Here is a 27622-nt window from a genome sequence, read left to right on the forward strand (position 1 = left end):
GGGGCAGAGGGAGAAAGGAAGGGAATCTCAAGCAGACTCCACTCAGTTAAAAAAAGGCATGCAGGTGGGAATAGAAACCATATAAAATTAGTAGAATTCAGTTATACAAGGTTCTGTAACTAAGGTAATGAGGGCACAACTTAGAAAAGTACATGTAGGGGCGCCTGGGTGGCTCAGTGGATTAAGCTGCTGCCTTCAGCTCAGGTCATGATCTCAGGGTCCTGGGATCGAGTCCCGCATCGGGCTCTCTGCCCTGCAGGGAGCCTGCTTCCCTCTCTCTCTCTCTGTCTGCCTCTCTGCCTACTTGTGACCTGTCTGTCAAATAAATAAATAAAATCTTAAAAAAAGAAAAAGAAAAGTACATGTAAGTTTCTTAAAGTGAGATTGGTTAAGCCTAAGTATTATCTCCCTATGTCTAGATAATTTCTAGCCAATGAATGAAACAATAACAATTGAAAATGGATATCAGTGTGGCTACTGTATTATTCTATTGCATTTAGTCTCATTATCAATATAACAAACATATTCAGTTAGTCATTTTACTTTTTAAAATAAGCAGTATACTGTAATTTTTTAAAAAATGATGATTTTATCCTTTATCCTCTGTCCTTTTGTGTGACCCTGGTTAACAAATGCTTACTTACTATTTATAGTGGAGGAATAATAGGGACAATTACTTGTAGTCAGCCAATCTATTACTTGTAGGTTGCAGAATCACTATTATAAGGAACAATAATTTCTAAAATGTATTTTCACAACAGAACCTTAACGAGAGGGAAAAAAGAACCACACAGATTTGCCAGTAATGCAGGCTGTTTGCTAACTCAGAAGAACACTTTTCATCAGGTGGCAGTTAAAAAGAATATATATATAGTATCTAGGAGGAAATGATGACTTGAAAGAGAGTAGACTTTATGATCAGAAAGGTAATGTCATGCAGTGAGTGATTTGCAGACATCAGGTAGGACAGGTTAAATTCAAGTCTCTGTATTTACTACATGTCTGATTTGGTGCAAACTTCTGAGCTTCCTTAAATGTCAGTGCTCCTCATTTAACTGATGTCCATAATAAAAATACCTACTAAATCGGGGTGAGTGCTCAGATTAAATGATATACAGGTAAAATATTTAGCTGGGTTCTTGCCAAAAACAAATGCTCAGTAAATGTAAATTTTTATTATTACTATCTTAAAAATAAATGTATTCAGAGGAGCTATCACATTGAGTATTTATATGGTAGCTAATATACATTTGACCTTTGCAAATCATACAACCAGATCTTCATCTAAGAGCAGCAGTCTTTTATACCTAATGAGTCTTACCTTGTACTTCCTTAAGCGTGTGTTTGTGAGACTCTAGCATACTCCTAAGATGTTTTAGGAAAATCAGGGTCAAATTAGAATTCCCAGAAACAGAAAAAGGCACAATTGTTCGACCATATTGATCCAAATCCATTTGTCTGGGCTTTTCATCATTATTATGTAAAAACTTATCAGACTTTGAGAGAAAAGTAAAGGAACCTAGAAGTGCCAGGATCTGTAGCAAAATCAGTTTCCAGTTCCGCCAACTGAACATCGCCCTTTTGATGAACAGGGCACAGAACTGCTGGTGACAGAGGGAATACTAAAGAAGGAAGAAAGAAACATAATATTACAATATTCATGGGCCCAAACAGATCATTCATGATCAAATTCATTAAGATGAATAAATACTCTGGAATTTTATGTACAAGACATATAAAATTTATCTAAATAAATACTGAGAATAGAATCTAAGCACAGTATGATATTACTATAAGAGTATGATCAGTCTTTTCCTCACATGGCAGGGGTCAACAAACTATGACCTGTTTATGTAAATCAAGTTTTCCTGGAACACAGCTATACCCATTCATTTCTGTGTTGTCTATGGTTGTTTTTGTGCTACAAGGACAGAATAGAGCGATTGCAAGAGAGACCACGTGGCCACCCCCACCTTACATATCTATTATTCCCTTATGTTAAGTTTGCTGACCTCTGTTGTAAGGTATTAAATAGTGTTTAAGGTCTGCCTTTTCATATAACACACCTGAAATCGCAACAGGATGATTTTCCCCAGACTCCTAACACTAGAGAAAATGAGGCTTCTTTATAGGATGAAGAGCTAATTAGGAGGAGAAGGAAAGAAATGCGGGCAACTCATAGGGACTTCCCGTACTGAGGACTGCATTCATTAGGGAAAGATCCCTTATGCATTATCAATTCCCATTGCAAAAACTTATAATATTGGGCATGTTTGATTACCAAAAATCATGCTCTTTCCAGTTCACTTCAGCCAGCTTCAGTGAACTACCAAATTTCTGGGTTAGCAATTTGGAAAAAAAAAAAAGAATTCTAAGACAAAACAAAAAAAACAAAACAAAACTGAGGAATAGCAATGGTGAGAGTGAGAGCTGAAATTTTTTGCCTAGACTTGCTTCTGCATTGGGAAATTAATTAGGTTATGGTACAGACTGCTCCCTGTCTGGTAGGGTGCAGTGGTTAAAAACTCCACAGTACCTTTGTTCAAATAGTAAACAAAAATGTATTTCCTGTGCCCTAATCAAGTAAATATACATCAGATTTCTTAGCAAAGGCCCTTACCCCAGTATTAAACATAATAGCAGGGATTTCATTCATGGTAGAAAAATTGCTTGGCGTACTCCAATTCTGGTTCTTAAGTGAGACTTCACTCATCACAGAGGGATGTGAAGTTTGGGTAGCTTGGATACCTGTTTGTGAATCTTCCAGATTACTGACTCTACATTACAAAAAAATAGCACAAATCATTTAATTTCAACTCTACCTTCATAATATCTTGTTTGGAGAATGTGAGTTAACAAGAAGGCTCTTGGGTTTGCTTACTGACTTGGCAGGGGCATTATATGGAGGCCACAGGGGACCTCTGGTAGAGGAGTGGTTCCCAAACACCAGTCACAGGACGGCTGGCAGACCATAGTAAGGCTAAGAAAATTAACCTATTGAATGTTTCATTAAGTTGAACTGATTCAAGTTAAAGATTAACATCTAATTCATACTTCGGGTAAACCAAAATATCTGTTCTTTTTAAAAAAAAATGATAGTGGCGTTTTTTTCCAGGGTTATTACCATAAAAAAAAAAATCATGTCAGTTCTCTTACCTCTCCACACCTCTTAAATTTCTAATGTGTGACTCTGAGTTTGGTGAGTTTAGAAAAGGGACCAAGATGTGTTTCTTCCTCCCCAATGGTTTTTATTTTCCCTATGAATCCTTGCTCACCTAAAAAATACTTCTTCCATGGTAGTAATAGAGGCACCAAAGCTAGCAATGCCTAAGTCATATCGTCTCTTTTCCAGATCAGTAAATAGAGCTTCAAAGCTAGAATATGAATAGAAAAAAAAAAATAAGGGGAAGGAAAAGTGAGAAGGGGAGGAATAAAAGTTAGTACCAAATCAGATTTTCACATTACTCTGAACTGATTTCCCTTCAGCAGCGGGGACAATGTAGCTCATTCTTCACTTGATACTTAACACAGAAACAAGTAAACTGCTCTTGTGCATTGTTTCTCACCCTAGTTCTTGAAAACACATAATTTTGGTCTTCTAATAAACTAGCAAGAGACTCTATATGCTAATAACTCTAGCTAGCTCACGTGAATTAACCTATCACACACATATAAATGCTATGGTTCTTATTATTCAGTAAGTTTTTAGAAAGATTATTCAAATTAACAGGAGAAAAAAGCCACTGACATAGACAATGGAGAAGGCACAGTAGAAACGGGAGGCATAGACAGAATCAAGTGATTCAATAGTCAAGAAAAACCATGGAATTTGAGCCAGATGCAGCATGGAGACATCAAGATGTTTAAAGAATAGTTTCCCTGGCAAGATTTTACAGTTTATTTATTTATTTATTTATAAGATGATCTTTTCCAAAAACCTCTAGGTCTCAAAACCATCAAATATATTTTCAGTGAGGACCATGTAAACTATGTATGCACACTCTCAATGTTGGAGGAATTCAAAATTCCCTCTTTTGGAAGATCAAAATTTCCTCCATATTCAAACTTAAATTATTTTCCATTTAATTCTATTTAGTTTTGCACATTAGTTCTAAACTTACACCATTAATTATATAGAACAGGTATAATCTACCCACATGACAGTCCTTCACATGTTTTAAGTCCATTTTCTTCATTCCCAATGCTTGGCTTTTCAATCAGGATTCAAACATTTTCTTCTTTTTCTTTGATTTTAGTTAAGAAGTTAATTTGTACATCTTATAAAATTTAGAAATGAATGCACAAAAATATAAATATCATAATATCATGCCTCGTAGATATCTACTGTTAATACACTAATATTTTGGCATATTTATTTATTTTTATTTCCTTTGGCTTTATACAATATATGAAAAATTAAACTGTATGAGTCCTTAAAATGCACAAATATAGCACTAAGTGGAGATAAATATCCATTAACAGCTTAATGAATACATTCTGGTATGATATTATGAAAGAGAAATATGTAGTAAAGTGCAGATTTCCCCTCGAGTTATCTGAAAAATGGGACGTCCTAAAAGTCCTACCATAAACAGTTGACCAAAAATGCAGGTAAGTAAACAAAACAAGATTCAGAACATTATTATGACAGGATTTCATTTCTGTTAAGTTATAAAACTAGGGGCGCCTGGGTGGCTCAGTGGGTTAAAGCCTCTGCCTTCGGCTCGGGTCATGATCCCAGAGTTCTGGGATCGAGCCCTGCATCGGGCTCTCTGCTCAGCAGTGAGCCTGCTTCTTCCTCTCTCTCTCTCTGCCTGCCTCTCTGCCTACTTGTGATCTCTGTCTGTCAAATAAATAAATAAAAATCTTTTTTAAAAAGTTATAAAACGAATTATTATTGTATCCATATCAATATATGTATATGATGTACAACATATTATACTCATGTCAGTAAATGCATGTAATGATCCTGAGAAATAACACAGTAATTTTCCTGGTGATTATTCCCATAGGGAGTAACTATGGCAGACTTTCCTAATTCGTATACTCCAGAACTAAATAAGTTTCTTGATTTTTGTCATCCTGCAATCACGTGTCAACTAGCATACCTTTGGTTCCTTAGTGATACAGAGTAAAGATAAAGATACTAAAGACAGCAATAGATAGATAAATTAAAAAACTGTATATAAGCCAATCATAATGTGAAAAACATATTTTTCTAATATATGTTTTATTATATATAAAATATATATTTAACAAATATAAGTATATATATTATGTATTATACTTGAGAGGAACACAAAAAAATTAAAAAGAAAAATTGATCACCTTGAGTGTAGCTGTTTTTCCCATTTTGTCTTGTTATTTATTATATATATAATACATATATATTGAACAAATATATAGATGTTATAAAGACAACATATAGTCAACGTAAGATAAGAATACAGAAAAATTTTTAAAAAACAGAAAAAAATGTGACCACCACTGTTACCACTGTATATCACTGTTAACATTTGATGTACTTACTTCTATCCATTACAAAGTTTTTTTCATTACATATATTTTTAAATATTTTTTTTTTTACTGAGACATAACAAAGTATACTACTTGTAAATGAATTTCCACATAAGTACATACCTACGTGGGTAACCATCCAGGTAGGATAGAGAACATTTCCAGAATCACAAAGGGGGATTCTAACAGGTCTTTTCTTAGTCATTAACTTCTTTCCCAATGCCTGCCCCCTGCATGTGTGTGTGTGTACATGTGCACGTGCACACACACACACACATCTTATGGTAATTTTATTATTTTTTAAAAAGACTTTAAGTAATGTCTAAACCTAATGTGGGGCTCAAACTAACAACCCTGAGATCAAGAGTCACGTGCTCCACTGAGCCAGCTAGACACCCCTCTTATAGAGGTTATTTTAATTTTAGAATTACATAAAGATTTTTTCTTTTCTTGAACTTCATATAAATGGAATCTTGCAGCCTGTACTTTTTTATCCAATGTCTCAATGTCTGTGAGAATTTATTCATGTCATATACCACAAGCTTATTCTTTTTTATTGCTATATTCTTCCATTTTCCTTTTGATGAACATTTTGGTGGTTTTGGTTTGGAGCTATTATGAATAGTGTCTATATATATAAACACTCTTTTACATCTCTTCTGATGGACATGTGTTTTTAAGGTATATAGTAGGAATAATTGCGGGGTCATAGATTAAGCACATATTTAGCTTAGTAAAAAAAGATCACTCATTTTCCAAAGCAGTTTTACCATTTTATACTTCTATTAGCGATGAGATCCATTTACCATGTTCATATGTTATAGGCTATCTTTTTAGTTTCAGCCATTCTTGTGGGTGTGTAGTGCTAATGTACTGGTTGGTCTCTTTATATTTTGCAGGTTTCCTCATAGTTCTGGGAAGAATTTTTGGCATAGTAGTTCTCTTAGTAGTTCTCTTTTCTGCCTAAGTATTGGTCAGATCTTTATTAGTTGATCAGGAATTTCACATCATTTTATCTCATTTTCCTCTCCTCCAAACTGTTCTACATTTAGTGTCCTCTTTAATTTGAATGAGACTATACAGCAGAGAATTTCTGAAGTTTCCCATTCTGGGAAATTATTTTCAAAGTAGGCATTTCTTATTATTTCTTAGATTAGTGCTTTTATTTCAAAATTCAGTATCTTTTCTACAGCCCATTCTTTTTCCCGCTCATCCTTAGAACAAGATTGATATTTATCGAGGACTGACTTAAAATCATATAAAACATATGGAGGAAATTCTGTACAAGACCAAGATGAGTTTTTGCATGATTTAATGATTTATTAGTTATCATTCAAGGTTTTGGGGTGTGTGTGTTTTGCTTTGAATCAACCGTGGGAACATCAGTGTCAATTTCTGAAGTTTAAAATTAGAATGAGATTGGCACATCTCTAGTTTTCTAACTGGCTTGTGTTTTAAACCAACTGTATCACCATGACTATTTGATTTAATCTCTCTTGATTTACTACTGATTTAATCTTACTATTTGGGATAATCTTTCTAAATTTAAGAATCATCTTGTAAACAGAGTCACTTGGAAAAAGGTAAAATTAAGTACATTTTATTTTCTTCCCTTATTTGTTGCAAAATTACTTCACTTGAACTAACATTTATTCCTCTGCAATCACTTCATAGTGATGTGAGTGTCTCATATGCACTTCATTACAGCTTGGAAACTTGAACTTCTTTACAGCTGTGAGAAGCACACTGAAAATTTCTCCCTTTCTCCCTGTTTGTTCTTGTATTTTAAATTAAAAGATCATTCTCTTTGGTTGAAAGATTGAATCAAAACCGGAGTTGAAAATTTGTCTTTATTTGATGCCAACACTGAAGCTTCCTTTCCTTGAAATTCTTGGTGACGATATTTTAGTCTTTTCTCATTTCCAAGTCCCAACCTCAAAATCTCATGCCTTTAAGACAAGTCAAGGCCAAACTACAGGAAGGTTATCAGGACACTTCCAAAGAGGCCTTGCATAACAATTATCTAGATCTATCATGTATACATTTAATTTCCCTTCTTTTTCTTCCTGGCTAATATGCTGGATTATCTCAAATACTAGCGCTCTTTCTGTTGTGCCAAATACATACTTGTAACCCTCATACATCTTTCCAACTTCACTGCTTAGGAGCTAAACCTGCTCAAAACACCCCAAATTAATATTAAATTAACCACTTTTTAAATCCTTTGAATAACAGATTGGGGTGATAAAATTCCTGATGATATTCTGTATCAACTCTATTACTTATCCTTGTTTATTGAATTTTAGCTGTCACTCTATTTTTTTCAACTTTGGGATCTGTGTTCAGAATTTCATTTTTGAAGCTTCCAAACAATCTTGGGTTATGTTATAGAAATTTGCTTTTCTATATATCTTATGTATATTCTACATAATGTTGGCTTCTAAGTCTACCAAGATCCTTTCTTCTTTTCTGCCATGAAGTTCACCACGATGTCGTAAATTTCCCATAAAATATCTGACTTTTTTTTTTTTGCCTTCAACCAACATTTTCTTGATTAGCAGATTTAGATTTATAGTATTTGTTTGTTTTTAATTTCCTCCGTTCCTCCCCCCGCCAAATTTCTAAGAGGTTGGCAAACCCCAGAGACACATCAGTAGACTTGCTTTGAGGTGAATGAAATATCTGTTGTGTGTCTATACTTGAATTACTCTCCTTACCATGTTATCTTGCTTAAACCTTGTACCAGGAATAGTACATTTCCTCCCTTTAATTTGTAGGAGCTTCATAAAACAGTATTTGTTTCTTTCTTCTATTGCCACCCACTGGTTTCCCTTTATATTTACAGCCTCTGATTCATGAATTTTAAACATATAAATATTTCCTGATATGTAGCACTATTCTGGTAATTCTTTTATGTCTCTGCATATCACTTCCATTCACTCCACTCCCCAGGCAACATTCTAAACTTAAGCTTCATTCCAACAAGTCTCAGCACTGTTTTACAGCAAGTTACAATACCATTTTAAAATTTCAAGAGTACTTTCCTTGTGGGAGACATTCAATGAATCAGAACACAGGTATATGCAACTAAAATGCTTATTCTCTTCCTTATTATTTATTTAGATTTGTAAATAAATCCATACTAGAATAATAGCTTGCAAAAAGTTACTGTTCAATTACTATCAGTTATAAAAATCTTAGCTGGAATGAAAATCACCAAGAATTCAACCATCACTTCTTTTTTTTTCATATTATATTCTGGAAAAAAAATAGATTCATAGCTATTTATTTTCCTTTAAATTGTTTTTTTCCATTTCTTAGTTTAAAATATCTCCCTATTAGGGGTACCTGGTTGGCTCAGTCAGTTAAGCGTCCAGCTCTTGATCTTAGTTCAGGTCTTGATCTCAGGGTTGTGAGTTCAAATCCTGTGTTGGGGCCCATGCTGGATGTGAAGCTGACTTTTTAAAAAATTGTTTTTTTTTTTTTTTTAAATAAAACATCTCCCTGTTAGAAAAACACATTCTTCCCTCATTTCATGACTTCCAAGTTTATTCTGGAGTCAGTGCATCATTATATGGCCCAGTAATCTAAAATTAATAGCTCACCTCTTGGATATTCTTCCTTTTCCTGTTCTCTTAAGCCCCAATGATAAGGATAGATGATAAAGACCTTCTGCTTTCAAATATGAAGATATGATAAAATATGAAGAAGATACTATAACTATGATGATAAAAGACATCATCTGCTTCAGAATACTTTCATTTCCTGTTTTAGACATTCTTTGAGAACGTCATTTGTGTCCATATGAATGAGGATAGGCAGATAGTGTGATAAGTTTAAGCAAGTGCTTTAACTTTATGTCTCCTTCAGAGAGACTCTGCAGCTTCACATGGATCACAACTATCACAATGGGCCAAAACACCCTTTTGGATCCCAACTTTTCTGAATGAGTCAACCACCATGTATCGCTGAGGATATATATCTAGAATTTTATTTCTAATTCTCCATGATATTTAATTCACTCGTTCCAGCTTATGGCTAGAATCTTGGTTCCATTCTGCTGCTCGATCACACTATTCTATGCTGCTGCTTCTCAGGAACTTTCAGATTTACTAAATGAACAATGTTGACATGATGCAGTTCCTTTTCCTTCTTTTTCTGCTTTTTGAAACATTCCTCCTTTTCCTAGAAAAGAGGGCATTAAAACCCTTCATATTCTTCTGGAATATGACAACTAGCTTGAGGAAATACTACAACTACCTACTTATATATTAGAAAAAGATAAAAATATTATACTCTCAAAGTCACTGATGAGTATACTTAGTTTTCATTTCCCTTTATCAGGATGGTTATCTTAGGTAGAGTTATTATTCTTTGTGACTACCTTTGATGAAAAACTGGGCTAGTGAGTGCAGTCAAACTGCCTTTTACACTGAGTTCCTGTCAACTTGGCTTCAAGAGCCACCACCAAAATCATTTTCATCTCATTTATATTTCTGTTCACTTCACCCACCAATTTTGACTCCACCAAAACATACAATCAGTAATAACCAATTAAAACCAGGAACCTATAGCCAAATGTGGCATCCTTCTTTTCAGTGCAAGTGACAGCAATGACTGGAGTTTTGGCTTGTTAAATAAACTCTATTTACTAAGCCTGAAGAGGCCTGGGAAAGCAATAATGATATCTGGTTATCTAAACATTAATCATTTTGCATTCTTTGGACTCATACCTGTGGGTGTACTCTTTGGGTAGAATAAAAGACACTTCTTTATTAACATTCTTCTCCAAAGTGGCTGTTGGTATATAACGCTGAAGCAATTTGGAGATTTCTTCAACATTACAGTGAGCTTCCTTCACCATGACAATGTGGTATCCCACACCTGAGAAAATCCATTTAGAAGAACAAATGAAACAATTTTGTATTTCCAATATTCTTGGGAGACCATAGTTGGCTTTCCATGTTTTGGGTGAGCTAGAAGAAGATAAGGCATGTTAATCATATGACTATAAGTCTAAGAAGTCCAATTAGTACTTCTTTCATAATTTCATTAATTTTCTTCGGGACTGATAGAACAGAGATGGAAAAAAAATCTCTGTTATATGGCCTTTTATTCTATTGACATTGAGATCTGAGAAGACAAGGTTAATATTCATTAAACAGATATCTATTTGGTGCCTATTATAAGTAAGGCGGTAAATTAATCAGATAAAAGTCCCTTCCATCAGATATCTGAGAATCTTTCCAAAGTATTCTCAACCTCCACCAGATGCACTATACTTGTCTTGCAAAGCTGGAGGAAAGGGTAAGAAGTAGAAAAAAAATGTCTCCGGGGCACTCCAGAACTTTGTGGAAAACATTGCAATGGTACTCTGACAGCTCAGGGCAGAAAAAGAGCTGAGAGAAACACGTTTGTGGTACATCAGCCCTTCACTGCAATGGCCCTTTGAAGGTTAGAGAGAAGGCAGCAGGGTAGACAGAAAACCTTTAAGGTGCAGAAATGGAAATCAAAGAGCACTTGTTAGATATGAAAAGCTGGGAACTGGACTATAGCTTAAAGAGATCTCCATGATCTCATTCATGTACAGATCCCAACCTCTGCTAAGAGCAAAATCCTGATCCTATTACTAAAACATTTGAAGACAGTGATGGAGAGAATCTATACAAAGGTGTAATACATCCCAGTATTTGCTCAAATATAGATTATAGTGACTAAGTCTTCCATAATAGTGGCCTAACAGACCAGGGTATACCATTTTCTGGTATACCATTTACTTTAGTCCTACTATTATTATATTCACAAATTTAATCATTAAAAAAATGCAAGGAAACTAGAAAATCGAAACCTAAATGTGATGGAAAAAATAGAGAAGCAGAAATAGAAATGTTTTCCAAACAAAGGAAAAATATTATCTCCAGAATATGACTCTATTAAATGGAGATCTACATAATTTACCTGACAGAGTTTAAAATAACATTATAAAGATGCTCACCAAGGTCAGGATACCAACACATGAACAAAGCGAGAATTTCGACAAAGAAACAAAGTACCAAAAAGAAGTCATAGAGCTGAAGAATATAATAACTAAAATGAAAAATTCATTAAAGGGGTTCAAAAGTGGACTACATAAAGTGGACAAAAGGATAAGTGACCTCAAAGTCAAGTCACTGGAAACTGTTCACTCAGAGGAACAAAAAAAAAGAAAAGAAAAGAAAAGAAAAAGAATAAATAAAGCCCAAGAGACTTAGAGTGTCACTAAGTAGAGCAATATATACAATATGGGAGTCCCACAATGGAGGGAGGGAGAGAGGGAGAGAGAGAGGGAGGAGGAAGAGGAGGTGCTAGAAAGTTTATTCAAAGAAATAATGGCTGAAAACTTCCCAACCAAGGAAAGGAAATGGACATTCAGAGACACAAATGCAAAGTATCTAAACAAGATGAATCCAAAGATATCTACAATAAGATACATTATAAATCAAATAGTAAAAAGTCAAAGACAAAGGGAAGATTTTAAAAGCAGCAAGGGAAAAGCAAGTTGTTACATACAAGGGACTGCTCATTAGCTGATTTTTCAGCAGAAATCTTGAAGGCTAGAGGGAATAACGAGATATATTTAAAGCGCTGAAAGAAAAAATACCAACAAAGAGTACTCTATTTGACAAAACTATCCTTCTAAAATGAAGGAGAAAGACATTCCTAGATAAACAAAAGCTGAGAGAATTCATTACCACTAGATCTACATTATAAGAAATGCCAAAGGGAGTTCTTCAAATCCTCAAATTGGAAAGTATTCTTTAAAAAAAAAAAAAAGGGATGCTAACCAGTAATAGAAATTCATATGAAAGCATAAATCTCACAAATAATGGTAAATATACAAATATAGAATAATGGGGGTGCCTGGGTGGCTCAGTGGGTTAAAGCCTCTGCCTTCAGCTTAGGTCATGATCCCAGGGTCCTGGGATCGAGCCCCACATCAGGCTCTCTGCTCTGCAGGAAGCCTGCTTCCTCCTCTCTCTCTGCCTGCCTCTCTGCCTACTTGTGATCTCTGTCAAGTAAATAATAAAATATTTTTAAAAATAGAATAATGTATATTATAATGATGGTTGGTAAGCTACTTTTAATCCTAGTATAAAAGTTAAAAGTATTAAAAAACTGTAACTAAAAGTAAATATTACTAAAACATGTTAACTAAAAATAAGATATGCAATACACAATTACACAATATAAATATATATGTGTGCCATCAATAAAATATTGTGAGGGAAGTAAAGAGAACAGTTTTTTGTTTGCAATGGAGTTTAAGTTATCAGCTTATAATATGAAGTTATATTTTATGTTAGTCCCATGATAACCACAAAGAAAATATGTCTAGAAATTACACAAAACAAAGAAATCAAAGCATATCAATACCAAAAAATCAGTAAAAAAGAAATGAAGACAGCAAGACAGGAAAAGAAGGACACAGAATTATAAGACAAAGAGAACACAATTAACAAAGTAGCACCTTCCCTATCAAAATCTGTATTAAATATAAACAGATTAAACTCTCCAATAAAAAGACAGAACAAATGAATAGATTTAATGAAAAAAGTAAGATCTACTCCTACAAGAAAACACTGGGTAAAATCTTCTCAACATTGGTCCTGGCAATGTTTTTTGGATATGAAACCAAAAGCATAGCAAAGAAAAAAAAAATAGATAAGTGTGTCCACAACAAACTAAAAAGATTATGGGGGTGCCTGGGTGGCTCAGTCAGTTTGGTATCCAATTCTTGGCTTTGGCTCAGGTCAGGATCTCATGGTTGTGGGACTGAGCCCTGAGTCAGGCTCTGTGCTCAGTGGAGAGTCTGCTTGAAGGTTCCCTCCCTCTGCATCTCCCTCCATTCACTCTCTCTCTTGCTCTCTCTCTCTAAAATAAATCAATAAATCTTTTTTAAAAATTAAAAAAAATAAAAAGATTCTGAATGACAAAGGAAACAACAAAATGGAAGGCAACCTACAGAATAAAAAAAAAAAAATGCTTGCAAACCAAAAATTCCTAGGCGAAAACACAGGATGTAATCTCTTTGATATTGACTATAGAAACATTTTTCTAGCTGGGTCTCCTCTGGCAAGGGAAACAAAAGCAAAATTAAACTATTGAGACTACATCAAACCTAGCTTTTGTGCAGGGAAGGAAATTGTTAACAAAACAAAAAGACAGCACTGTGAGTGGGAGAAGATATTTGTAAATTATATCAAATAAAGGGCTAATATCCACAATATACAAAGAAATTATACAACTCAACACCAAAGACCAAATAACCCAATTTAAAAATGGGCGGAAGACATGAACAGACATTTCTCCAAAGACATACAGAAGGCTAATTGATACATGAAAATGTGCTCAACATCACTCATCATCAGGGAATTACAAATCAGAACCACAAGGAGGTATCACTTCACACCTGTCAGAATGGCTAAAACCCCATCTTCTTTACCCATTCATCTGTTGAAGGGCATCTTGGCTCCTTCCACAGTTTGACTATAGTTGATATTGCTGCTATGAACATTGGGGTGCATGTTTACCTTCTTTTCACTATATCTGTATCTTTGGGGTAGATACCTAGAAGTGCAATTGCTGGGTCATAGGGTGGCTCTATTTTTAACTTCTTGAGGAAGCTCCATACTGTTTTCCAGAGTGGCTGTACCAGCTTGCATTCCCACCAACAATGTAAGAGGGTTTCCCTTTTTCCATATCCTTGCCAACATTTGTTATTCCCTGTCTTGTTAATTTTGGCCATTCTAACTGGTGTAAGGTGGTATCTCATTGTGGTCTTCATTTGTATTTCCCTGATGACTAGTGATGTTGAACACTTTTTCATGTGTCTCCTAGCCATTTGTATGTCTTCTCTGGAGAAATGTCTGTTCATGTCTTCTGCCCATATTTTGACTGGATTGTTTTTTTGGGTGTTGAGTTTGAGAAGCTCTTTTGACCACGGATACCAGTCCTTTATCTATAATGTCCTTTGCAAATATCTTCTCCCATTCTGTGGGCTGCGTCTTAGTTGTTGGTTGTTTTTTTTTTTTTTTTTTTAAGATTTTTATTCATTTATTAGAGAGAGACACAGTGAGAGAGGGAAGACAAGCAGGGTGAGTGGGAGAGGGAGAAGCAGGCTTCCCACTGAGCCGGGAGCCCAATGTGGGGTTCCATTCCAGGACACTGGGATCATGATCTGAGCCGAAGGCAGACGCTTAACGCCTGAGCCACCAGGCACCCTTGCCTCTTAGTTTTGTTGACTGGTTCCTTTCCAGTACACACATATAATTCAGCCATCAGAAAGGATGAATATTCACCATTTGCATCAACATGGATGGAGCTAGAGAGGATTATGCTAAATGAAATAAGTCAAGCAGAAAAAGACAATTATCATATGGTTTCACTCATATGTGGAACATAAGCAATAGCACAGAGGAGCATAGGGGAAGGGGGGGAAATCTGAAGGAGGAGAAATCAGAGAGGGAGATGAACCATGAGAGACTATGCCCATGGGAAACAAACAGAGTTTCAGAGGGTAGGGGGTCAGGGGAGTGGGTAACAGGGTGATGGGTATTAAGGAGGGCATGTGTTGTGACGAGCACTGGGTGTTATATCTAACTAATGAATCATTGAACGCTACGTCAAAAACTAATGATGTACTATACTATGGCTAACTGAACATAATAATGAAAAAAAGAATGGCTAAAACTGTAATACAAGAAATAATAGGTGATGGTGAGGATGAGGAGAAAAAAGAACCCTCTGGGCTGTTGGCAGAAATGGAAACTGATGGAACCACTGTGGAAAACATTGTGAAGAGTCCTCAAAAAATTAAAAGTAGAACTACTATATGATCCAGTAATTCCACTACTGGGTATTTACTCAAAGAACACAAACATGCCAATTCAAAAAGATATATGCACCCCTATGTTTTTTGCAGCATTATTTACCAGAGCTGAGTTATGGAAGCAACCTAAGTGTCCACCCACTGATGAACAAATCAAGAAGATGTGGTAAATATATACAATGGAATATTATGTAGCCATAAAAATGAAATCCTTCCATTTGTAACAACATGGCTAGACCTAGGTGGTATCATGCTAAGTGAAATAAATCAGACAAAGACAAATACCAAATAATTTCACTTACATGTAGAATCTAAAAAAAATAAACCACAGAGACAAAACAGACTCAAAGATACAAGGAACAAACTGTCAGTTACCAGAAACAGAAGGGGTTGGAGGCCATGCAAATAAGTAAAGGGGATTAAGAGGAGTAAACTCCTGGATACAAAATAAATAAGCGATGTAGATATAATATACAGCATGGAAAATACAGTCAATAATATTGTAATAACTTTGTATGGTTACAGATTGTAACTAGACTTATCATGAGGATCACTCTGTAATATATAAAATACTGAACCACTATGAGGTACATCTGAAAATAATAGGACACTGTATGTCAATTATACTTCCATATTAAAAATAAATAAACTATGACCATTACTTCAAAGGGCTCATAGTTGAGCCCCAATAAAAAGAGGAAATCATAGAAGTTTTGGGGAGATAGACAAAAAATATAGAAATTATATTAGAATAATATTACTAAGATATCAATATCCATGAAGATTATGTTAGAAGAATATTGAGATATCAATACCCAAAAAATAATCAAAGGGAAAGAGACCATATATTTTTTTCAGGAAAACTGAAGAGCCACAGCACCGCAGAGATCCCTTGACCATAATGGCTATGCGATCACCCAGGAAGTCAGCTTCATCCATGTAGTGGGTGGTCAATAAGATGGTACGATCCTGTTTATACTGCTGAAGGACATCCCAGGCGGCCCTCCTTGAGGCTGGGTCCATGCCAGAGGTTGGCTCATCAAGTATCACCACCTGAAGACCAGAAAAACAATTTCATAACCATTAAGCATTATGTACTAGTGTCACTAAGATCTTACCACTTATGGGGGTTACTCTGGTTTTGTTTTTCAGTCACTTGTTCAATTAAGCTAAGATAACAAGTTTAGACTAAAACTGAATTAGGAATGCTAGAATAATTCTAAACTTGTGACAAATTTATTACAATAATTTGATAATGTGAATTCTATATGGGATTTAATTTGTAAGGTTCCTTATATAGTGTTAGATCTTTATCAGATCTCAGGTTTTTGTTGTCTAAATTTTTTAGACTAGCTTCAGTGGGGATCCATTCTTAGTACCCCCACATTTTTTTTTTTTTTACCTTGGAGCCCCCTAGAAGTGCTATGATCATGGAGAGTCTGCGCTTCATTCCTCCACTCAGTGAACATGTAAATTCATTACGCTTATCGAGAAGGTTAAAAGCAGCCAGCATATGATCAATTTCCAGAAGACGTGTCTTTCGAGGTATCCCTTTTACCTACAAAGAGAAGCCAGAATTTACATGGTGTTTCCAGCTTTTTCCTTAGAAAAACTTTATACAAGCCTTTTTTTATATTATTTCTGTAGTGTCTTCTTTCCTTAGCTTGTTTTTACATTTAAAGGAGAATTAATCAAAAATCAGTTTTTGAACTTTCTAAAAATAAGGATATTTATATTTGGGAATCTACCTAAAGTACATCAGTAGAGTGGGGAAAAAGGAACATATCTTTATTGGCTTACCACACAATAGAAATAAAGGTGTTCTGACACGGTCAAGTAATTAAACAACAAGTTTTGTTGAGGACACAAGCCCAGGCTTTTCCTGATCTGTACCATCTGCTGTGAGATGTCATATCCATTAATATAGGCCTCTCCACTGGTAGCAGGATAGAGACCTAGGGATCAAGCAGAAGACATAATAATACCTTAGCTTTCATGAGGGAACATGACAACAAACTTTTCATTAAAAACTTAAATTTGAAATCTATATGTGGATTATTTGTTAGAATTAGCAATATCTCTCAGAAGAAAATTCCATAAAATACCAATTGTATTTGAGGTGATGAGATTAAAATATTTAATTTTTATTTTTATTTGATTAACTGCATGTTCTAATAGTCAATGAATATGAGTACAAATCACTCAGGTATATAAAAACAATAGAGTTTGTTTTATTAGAATTTAACAGCATTGCCATCAGCTACTTGACATTTATGAATTGTGTAAGGATCATACACTGACCTAGACTATGGAAAACTCTTTTAATTAAAACTTGAAAACCCAGATGATAAAACAGTTATCCTTGAAGAATTTAAATTCTAGTCAGGGGAGATAACACATAATAACCTAAAATAGTTTCAAAATATTTGTGTAATTTTTATCCATAGCTCTCATAATTATTGGTGAAGTTTAAAGAAGAATATCATTTTAAATCCAGTAACTCATTAATCCTACTTTACACTTACTGAGGTAAGCATTGAGTATTGTATAGAATTGTGAAATCCCTATGGTGTACACCTGAAACTAATATAACATTGTATGTCAATTATACTTCATTATAAAAAAAAGAAAACATGACCAAGAGGATAAATATGTTCAGAAATATCCATCCAACATGATGTCTCAAATTATCCCTGTTGTGCAGCAGTTCCCTCCATCATCATGTTTATTCCAGAAGTTTTCATTTTTAACAATGCTATCTAATTTTAGATGCACTGAAATGAGACTATTTAGCTGATCAGCCCCCTTTGACTTATTTCTGTAGTTTAGTGATTTTAGTTTATTTCTGAATTTAGTGATTTGAATCTTCTCTGTTTTTTGTTTTTTCATTTTCTTTTTTTCCTGGTCAGTATAGCTGAAGATCTGTCACTTTAATTGATCTTTTCAAAGAACTAACTTTTGGTTTCATTAATTCCCCTATTTCCTTCTTTCTTCTTGCTTTGGATTTAGATGGCCATTCTTTTTTAAGTCTTTTAAGGTGGACAGATTGTTTAACTGAGAACTTTTTAATGTAGGAATTTAGAGCTACTAATTTCCCTCTAAGCACTGCTTTAGCTGCATCTCATTAGTTTTGTGTGTTATGTCATTTTCATTCATGTCAAATATTTCTTCATTTTCTTTGTAACTTCTTCTTTCACCATTAGTATTTAGAAGTATGTTGTTTAATTTCCACAAATATGTGAATTTATCATTTCTTCCTGTTGTAAATTTACAATTTTACTCCAATGTAATCAGTGACTACACTTTGTGTGATTTCAACCTTTTAAATTTATTCAGACTTTTTTGGTGGCCTAATGTATAGTCTACTATAGAGAATATTCTACATGTGGTTGAGAACAACATAGATTTTGCTGTTGTTAGATGAAATGTGTATAGATATTTACAAGATCTATTTTGTATGTAATATTTTTCAAGTCATCTATGTGTTGTTGATATTCTGCCTACTTGTTATCTTTTATTAAAAGTGGAATACTGAAATCTACAATTATTACTTTTCCATTTGTCTTTTTCTGCCTTAAATTCTGACAGGTTTTGCTTCATATATTTGGGAACTTTGTTCTTAGGTGCATATATATTTATGAATGTTACAACTTCATGGTAAATTGACCCCTTTATCATTACAAAATGTCCTTCTCCATTTCTAGTAACACTTTGTTTCAGAGTCTGATATTTGCATAGCTACTGCAGATTTACTTTGGTTGCATTTTATGTATTCTTTACATCCTTTTACTTTCAAAGTATTTGTATCTTTGAATCTAAAATGTGTCTCCTGTACAAAGCAGGGAGCTGGATTTTATTTTAATACATCTGATAATCAGCCTTTTCTATGGATTGTATAATCCACTAACAATATTATTATCGATATAGCTGGGTTTAAGTCAGCCATTTTGCTTTTTCATTTTTGATGTCTCATGTCATTTTTGTTACTCTATTTCTTCTTTATTGCTTTCTTGTGCATCAATTATTTTCTAGTGTAACATTTAAATTCCTTTAATGATTTTTTCCACTATATATATATTTGAATTATTTTCTTAGTAGTTATTCTGAGGCTTACTAGACATATTTATCAGATTTAGGTTAACTTAATTCTAGAGAGCTGCTCCCTCTTCTCTATTTTTGTGCTGCTATTATACACATTTCATCTATATGTGTTACCATTCCAACAATACATTGTATAATTAATAGTTATAGGATTTTATGTCTATTACAAAAGTGGATAAAGGAGAGTAAGCATGTAATTATAGTTTGCTAAACTTACTTCTTATTTTGCATTTTTGGTTCTCTTCATTTGTTCCTATGGATTTGTGTTCCCATCTAGTATCCCTTCCTTACTCTATTACAACTTGGCTCCCATCCACCTCCTTTACGCTATTACTGTCAAATTTATTACTTTTCTGAATTACAGGCCCAACATTACCACAATATAAATATTTTTATAGAATTTCTTTTGAAATTAAAGGAAAATATGTATTGATTTACTGTCCACATATATATACCACATACATATATACATTACATATATATACACTATATATACTTATATCACATCTTCCTTATCCATTCATGTGTTGATGGATACTTGGGTTGCTTCTATTTCTTAGTTGTTGTAAATAATGCTGCAGTAAATGTAGGGGTACATGCATCTTTTTGAATTACTATTTTCATTTTCTTTGGGTAAATTCTCAGCAGTGAAGTTACTGGATCATATTGTATTTCTGTTTTTAATTTTTTGAGGAAATTTCATGCCATTTTCCACAGTGGCTTAACCAATTTACATTCCCACCAATAGTGCATGAGGGTTCTCTTTTCTCCACATTCTCCCCAACACTTGTTAATTCTTGTCCTTTTGACACTAACCATTCTGACCGGTGTGAAGTGATATTTCACTGTGGTTTCAATTTGCATTTACATAATGGTGACTGATGTTGAGCATCTTTTTAAAAAAGAGATTTTTAAAAACTTGAGAGAGAGCAGAGAGTCTGCTTCTCCCTCCCTCCCCCTCAGAGGGAGAAGTAGACTCCCTGCTGAGAAGGGAACCCAACATGGGGCTCAATCCCAGGACCCTGGGACCATGATCTGAGCCAAAGACAGATGCTTAACTGACAGCCACCCAGGCTTCCCTTGAGCATCTTTTCCTTTGTCTATTGGCCATCTATATGTCTTTGGAAAAATATATACTCAGGTCCTCTGCTCATTTTTTAATCAGATTGTGTCCTTTTTTTTGGTGTTGAGTTTTATGAGTTCTTTACACATTCTGGATATTAACCCCTTACTGGATATGTCATTTGCAAATATATTCTCCCATTCAGGTTTTCTCTCATGTTTTGCTGATTTTTTCAGTGATACACATATAGATTTCTTTCTTTTTATTCTCTGCACATTTATTAGTGGGTTTTGATAAATGGTGACCATTAGGTTTGTATATAACCACTCTGCATATAGCAATTTATATTAAGTTGATGACTGTCCAGATTTGAACCCATTCTTTTTTCTTCTCCTCCCCATGTTTTAGGTATATGTTGTTATTTCTATATTATTTTATTCTGTGAGTTCCTTGACTAATTTTTTAATAGAAATATTCATTTTTACTACTTTTGTGTTTCCTACCTTTACACTGTCATTTTCAGTCTTTCCTTTCCACTCTTTAAAGTCCCTTTTAATATTTCTTGCAGGGTTGGTTTAGTGGTCATGAACTCCTTTAGTTTTTTTGTGTGTCTGGGAGTCTTTTCATCTCTCTTATTCTGAATGATAGCCTTGCTGGATAGAAGTATTCTTGGCTACAGATTTTTCCCAGTCAGCACTTTTAATATATTATTCCACTCTCTTCTGGTTTGCAAAATTTCTGCTGAAAAATCTCCTGCTAGTCTTATGAGTTTCCCCTTGTAGGTTACAGTTTCCTTTTGTCTTGCTGCTTTACATTTTTTTCTTTATTACTATATTTTGCCAGTTGAATTACAATATATCTTATTGTGGATCTGCTCTTGCTGATTTTGATGGGGGTTCTCTGTGCCTCCTGGATCTGGATATGTTTCCTTCCCCAGATAGGGATGTTTTTAGCTATTATTTCTTCAAATAATTTATCTGCCCCCTTTTCTCTCTCTTCTTCTGGGACTCTTATAATACGAATGTTATTACATTGGATGGAATCAGAGTTCCCTAAATCTATTCTAATTTTTCATAATTCTTTGTTCCCTCTTTTGTTCAGCTTGATTACTTTCCCCTAGTCTGCCTTCTGGGTCACTAATTCATTCTTCTGCTTTTCCCATCTTGCAGTTCATTCTATCAGGCATATATCTCATTTTGTTTATTGAGCCCTTTGTCTCTGTTATGTTGTTCCTTACTCCTGTGTTAAGGGTCTCATTCACATCTTCCACTCTTTTTTCAATTCCAGTGAGTATCCTTATTATCATTACTTTAAATTCTCGATCAGGCATGTTACTTTTATCTGTTTTGCTTAGATCTCTGGCTGTGGCCTTGTCCTGTTTTCACATTTGGAATAAATTTCTCTGTCTCCTCACTTTGTCTGCCTATGTCTGTTTCTGTGTATTAGCAAAGTCAGCTATGTCTTCTGCTCTTGAAAGTAGTGACTTTATGAAGAAGAGGTCTTGGAGTGCTCTGCGGTGCAGCATCCCCTGCTCACCAGAACTTGGCACTTCAGAAATGTGTGTTGTTTATACCCTACTGTTGTGTCTGAGTCACTTTTCCTTTCAGTGAAGTCATCTGCAGTGACTCTTCAACTTTTGTGGGCATGACTGTTCTCTGTGATATTAGTAGGATCTAGACAGGCCAGCTTTTTTTTTTTTCTTTTAAAAAAGATTTTATTTATTTATTACTTATTTATTGAGGGAGAGAGAGAATGAGTAGGACAGAAGGAGAGGGAAGAGCAGACTCCCACTGAGCAAGGAGCCCAGAATCCTAGGATCATGACCTGAGCTGAAGGCAGACATTTAACCGACTGAGCCACCCAAGCACCCCCAGACAGGACAGCTCTGAAGGGATATACCTGCCAGGGAACTTGAGAGCATGGTGGCAGTGTTAGCAAACTTGCTCTGGGCCACTGGTCTTATGCTGGATCCCCCAAAGTGCTGAAGTGGCTGGGGCCAGAGCCTGGGCTTGGTGCACAAGGATGGCTGGGTGCAGCACAGCAGGTGTTTGGGGAACACAGGACAGGGTGCAGTTGTGGCTTTAACAAAATTTGTCCTGAGCCTGGGACTGAAGCTAGGTTAAAGGCTTAAAGTGGGTGAGTCCTCAGGAGAACTCATGGGCATTATGTACTACTAGCAGGTTAGGTAGCAAGTGAATGTGCAGTCCTGCTGCCTGCAGATAACCCTGTGTTTATGCTGGGACCAGAGGATTGGGGGTAGGAGTGAGAAAGGGGGAAATGGTGCCTGCCAGCTCCCTCAGTTTTGGAGAAGTCCCCAACATGCTTTGAGATCAGTATGAACAGATCCTTCTCCCATTAGCCCCTGGCACTGGAAACTGCTGTTTTTACATTGCCTCTCTGTGCAGACTGCTGTCTCTTCAAGGGAGGGACCCAGGTATCATTAGCCCTCCCTGCGTGCCCATGCTGAATCAGCTGACTTTTAAAACCAAAGGCTCTAAGTTCCAATGGTTATAAACATTCAAAGAATTCAGCTCCTCTGGTTTTAAAAGCCATGGGGATCAGTCTTCCCCATGTGAGCTCCCTGAAGCAAAGATCCATTTCTCTGCCCTTTCTGTGTAAAACTCCCTCCCTCTTGCAGGCAGCCTCCCTCTGCCTTTCTGACCTTCCTAATCTTTCAGACGCAGTTTCTTGTCTATATTTAGTTGCAGAGTTTGTTCTGCTAATCTTTGGAACACTTGCAATTTTATTTACTTGGATATGGATGATATCTAGTTGTAAACACGGTATGGGGTGAGCTCAGGGTCCTCCTACTCTGCCATCTTCCTAAACTACCCCTGCATATTAATTTTGTGTTCTGCAACCTATGGAATTCATTTATTAGTTCTAATAGTTTTTTGGTGGTGTCTTTAGGGTTTTCTATGTACGTCATCTGCTAATAGTTACGGTATTAAGTCTTACCAATTTAATGCCTTTTATTTCTTTTTCTTGTCTGATTGCTGTCACTATGACATCCACTATTATGTTGAATAAAAGTGGTAGGAGCAGACATGTTTGTCTTGTTATTGATCTCAGAAGAAAAGATTTCAGTTTTTCACCACTGAGTATGATTTTAGCTGTAGGTTTATCATAGATGGCCTTAATTATATTGAAATATATTCCCTCCAAACATACTTTTGGAGTTCCCTCCAAACTTACTTTGAGAGTTTTGAATCAAGAATGGATATTGCATTTTGTCAAATGTTTTTTTTTCTGCACCTACTGAGATGATCATATGGTTTTTATCCTTCCTCTTATTCATGTGATTACCACATTGATTGATTTGCCAGTACTGAATCACCCTTGCGTCTGTGGCATAAATCCAACATGATCATGATGAATCCTGTTAATCTATTGTTAATTTGGTTTGCTAACATTTTCTTGAGGAGATTTAAGTATACGTTCATCAGAAATAGTGACCTGTAGTTTTACGTAGGGTGCTTGATTTGGTATCAGGATAATGCTGACCTTGCAGAATGAATTTGGAAGTTTTCCTTCCTCTTAATTTTTTGGAATACCTTGAGAAGAATGAACATTAAATCTTTTAAATGTTTGATAAAATTCGCCTGCAAAGATATCTGTTCCTGGCCTTTTGGTCATTGGGAGTTTTTTCATTACTGATTCAATTTCATTATTAGTAACTGATGATTTCAAATTTTCAACTTTTTATTAAATATCATCCCTTCCGGTCTCCATTGTTTCTAATTAGAAGTCAGCTTCTGGTCTTGTTGGGGTGCATCTGAATGTGACTATTTTTGGCTTCCTGCTTTCAAGATTTTCTCCTTAATTTTTACTGTAATATTTATGGGTGAAGATCTCTTCACATTTATCCTATTGGAAGTTAGTGGAGCTTCTCGAATGTGTAAATTAATGTTTTCAGCCATTACCTTTTTGGCTTTGTTCCCTTTCTCCTCTCTTACATCCCAGTACATGTATGCTGGTGCATTTAAAGGTATCAAAAATTCCTATCAAACTGTTAACTTTCCCTCATTCTTTTTCCTTTTATTTTAGTTTTATTCACATTTTATAATATCTATCAATCTCTCTTCAAGTTCACTGGTGTTCTCTTGTGACAATTCATGAAATCTACTGTTGAGCCCCTTTAATGAATTTTTCACTTTGGTTATTGTACTTTTCAAACTTCAGAATTCCCACCTGGTTTTTTAAATAATTTCTATCCTTTCATTGATACTTTCTTTTTCATACTGTTTTCATACATTCCATTACTTCTTTAATCATGGTTTCCTTTAGTGCTTTGAGCATATTTATAATGGTCACTTTGTAAAATCTTTGTAAAACCTGTTATCTGCTATCTTTCACATAAAATTATTTAAAATTTAAAAAGAAAGATTACTGAACAATTTTATGCATCACTGAACTGGCTAAATTGTAAATATCAAAAGAATACACACAAGTCTTGTAGGCTTGATCTACAGTGTCTATGTGAGGATACTCTGGACAGATATATACACTTACCTGAGAGAATAGATAGGGTAGTGGATTTTCCTGCCCCATTGTGTCCTAGAAGAACAGTGATCTGCCCCACATATAAATTCAAAGACAAGTCTTTTATAGCTGTCTTGGTAGTATTTTGCACTCGGAATTCCTGTTGAGAAAAACCCACAATATATTGACTTTATCACTATCACTTTGGAAGGACAAGCACTCATATCAACTATCTATACAAGAAACCATACCACCTGGGGCACCTGGGTGGCTCAGTGGGTTAAAGCCTCTGCTTTCGGCTCAGGTCATGATCCCAGGGTCCTGGGATCAAGCCCCACATCGGGCTCTCTGCTCAGCAGGGAGCTTGCTTCCTCCTCTCTCTCTGCCTGCTTCTCTGCCTACTTGTGATCTCCATCTGTCAAATAAAATCTTAAAAAAAAAAAAAAAAAGAAAGAAACCATACCACCTAATTAATCTCATGAGGAAATAAAAAAATCCAAAATTAAGAAGACTGAAAATGTGACTGGAAAAAATATCTGAAGGCATAATATGAGCTATAAAATTTCATAGTAAATCTATAAATATCTCCTCAGTAATATCCATTCATGCCTTGACTCAATTAACATCTTAAAGCTGATAATGCCATAATATTCTCTAGTCTATACATTTGTCCTGGTTTGGAGAATTGTCAATAAAAAACCCAGATAGAACATCTAAACCATAGATGTTTTATAGGCATCTCAGATTTCTTATGTGAGTTTAGCAGTGTTCCTGCTTAAGATGCAAAAATATGGAGGGGTGCCTAGTGGCTCAGGTGGTTAAGGATTCAACTCTTGGTTTCACCTCATGAGATCAAGCCCTGTGCACTGGGCACAGAGTCTGCTTCAGATTCTCTCTCCCTCTCCTGTTCACACTCTCAAAAACAAACAAACAAACAAATAAATAAATAAAATTCTCCTTAAAAACATGCAAAAATATGGAAGGAGCATCACTCTCACTCTAGAAAACAGGAAACTTGTTTAAATAACCAAAAAAAATCATAAATTTTCTTGAACTCATCAGAGTAGTGATGTTTCCAGGCAACCAATTAGCCTTGAATTTGAGAAAAAATATATATCTTTAAGAAGAGATGATATATAAGTATTTGCTTATTTGGAGGAGACAAAGGTACTATGTAACTAATAAAAAGATTTTGGTTAAATTTGGTTAAACTTGTAATGCAAATGAAGTAAAAATACTTTAAGAAACACAATATCTAAATAAAAAAGTTGGGATTCAAGCCCATTTTATTCAGACTTTAAACATATGTTCCTTCCAATATAACCCATTGATGGTGAATAAAGCAAAACATCTTGTGTAACAAAAAAAGCTATTACTCTTTTACCCCAAATGGCAATAAATGTTTTTCTCCATAGGTGTCTTCATCCTCTCTTTTCCCTAAACCAAAGCTACCAGGTTCATGAACTGTTTATTTGAAATCTCTAATTAAATGAATGTGTAAAGTTTTATATCCAAAATGAAGCTCTTAATTTCTTAAAGTTTCACTTTAAAACCAACTAATGAAAAACCTCAAATTCTCCCCCAATATCTCCAATATCCATAAATTGCTCCACCAACCATCCATTGCTCAAGGCACAAAACCAACTACTTTAGTTTACTCCTTTTTCTTCAATTTTACATCCAGAGAGGAAATCTTTTCAGCTCTAACTCCAGATATATTCTGAATTTCTATAATTTTATCTCCATAAGACCAGTCCACACTGCCACCACATCTTACCCAAGCTATTATAAAAGTCCCCAATTTGTCTTCTTTCTTCCACTCATAATCCTCAGAGCAGCCAGAGTGTTCTCACAGAAAAATTAGATCATGTTTCTTTATTTAATTAAGGCCAGTATTGGCTGATGCACATTTGGGCTCCTTCCATAGTTTGGCTATAAACATTGGGGTACATATATCCCTTCAAATTAGTAATTTTGTATTCTTATAGGTAAATATCTCATTATAAATATCTCATCATTGGTGGATCATAGGGTAGTTCTATTTTTAACTTTCTGAGGAATCTATATATTGTTTTCCAGAGTAGCTGCACCCATTTGTATTCCCACCAACAAGAACTCCCCTTTCTCCACATCCTCGCCAACACCTGTTATTTTCTGTGTTACTTTTAGCCATTCTGACTGGTGTGAGGCAATGATGTGGATGGAGCTAGAGAGTGTAATTCTAAGCAAAGTGGTCAGAGAAAGACAAATAAGATATGATTTTGCTCATATGTGGAATTTAAGAAACAAATGAATAAGGGGTGGGAGGGGAGGCAAATAAGAAAAGCCTCTTAACTACAGAGAACAAACACAGTCACAGGACGGGAGGTAGGTGGGGGGGATGGGTTAAATGGGTGGTGGATATTAAGGAGGGCACTTGTGATGAGCAGTGGGTGTTGTATGTTAAGTGATGAATCACTAAATTCTACACCTGAAACTAATGTTACACTGTATGTTAACTAACTGGAATTTAAATAAAAACTTGGGAGAAAAAATAATAAAGGTCAACAATTATTTTCTAATATTAAAAAAAAATGGAATCCGAGCTTTAT

At 35.1% G+C, this 27622-nt stretch overlaps 1 protein-coding gene across 1 annotated transcript in view; it reads right to left on the bottom strand.

The window, feature by feature from the left end:
* The window catches only part of LOC308359412 (phospholipid-transporting ATPase ABCA3-like), a gene marked incomplete at its 3' end in the record, with an annotated part of 132133 nt that overhangs the window by 58754 nt on the left and 45757 nt on the right, over positions 1 to 27622 (bottom strand). Inside the window, exons 12-19 of the mRNA XM_080830443.1 lie at positions 25062 to 25191; positions 17186 to 17340; positions 16788 to 16943; positions 16228 to 16438; positions 10251 to 10401; positions 3276 to 3374; positions 2621 to 2777; positions 1322 to 1622 (exon numbers count right to left, since the gene is read on the bottom strand). Coding sequence (XP_080686569.1) covers positions 1322 to 1622; positions 2621 to 2777; positions 3276 to 3374; positions 10251 to 10401; positions 16228 to 16438; positions 16788 to 16943; positions 17186 to 17340; positions 25062 to 25191 — 1360 coding nt within the window. The remainder of the gene's footprint in view (positions 1 to 1321; positions 1623 to 2620; positions 2778 to 3275; positions 3375 to 10250; positions 10402 to 16227; positions 16439 to 16787; positions 16944 to 17185; positions 17341 to 25061; positions 25192 to 27622) is intronic.

The sequence above is a fragment of the Martes martes genome (genome assembly GCF_963455335.1).
Source record: "Martes martes genome assembly, chromosome: 18".
NCBI lineage: Eukaryota > Metazoa > Chordata > Mammalia > Carnivora > Mustelidae > Martes > Martes martes.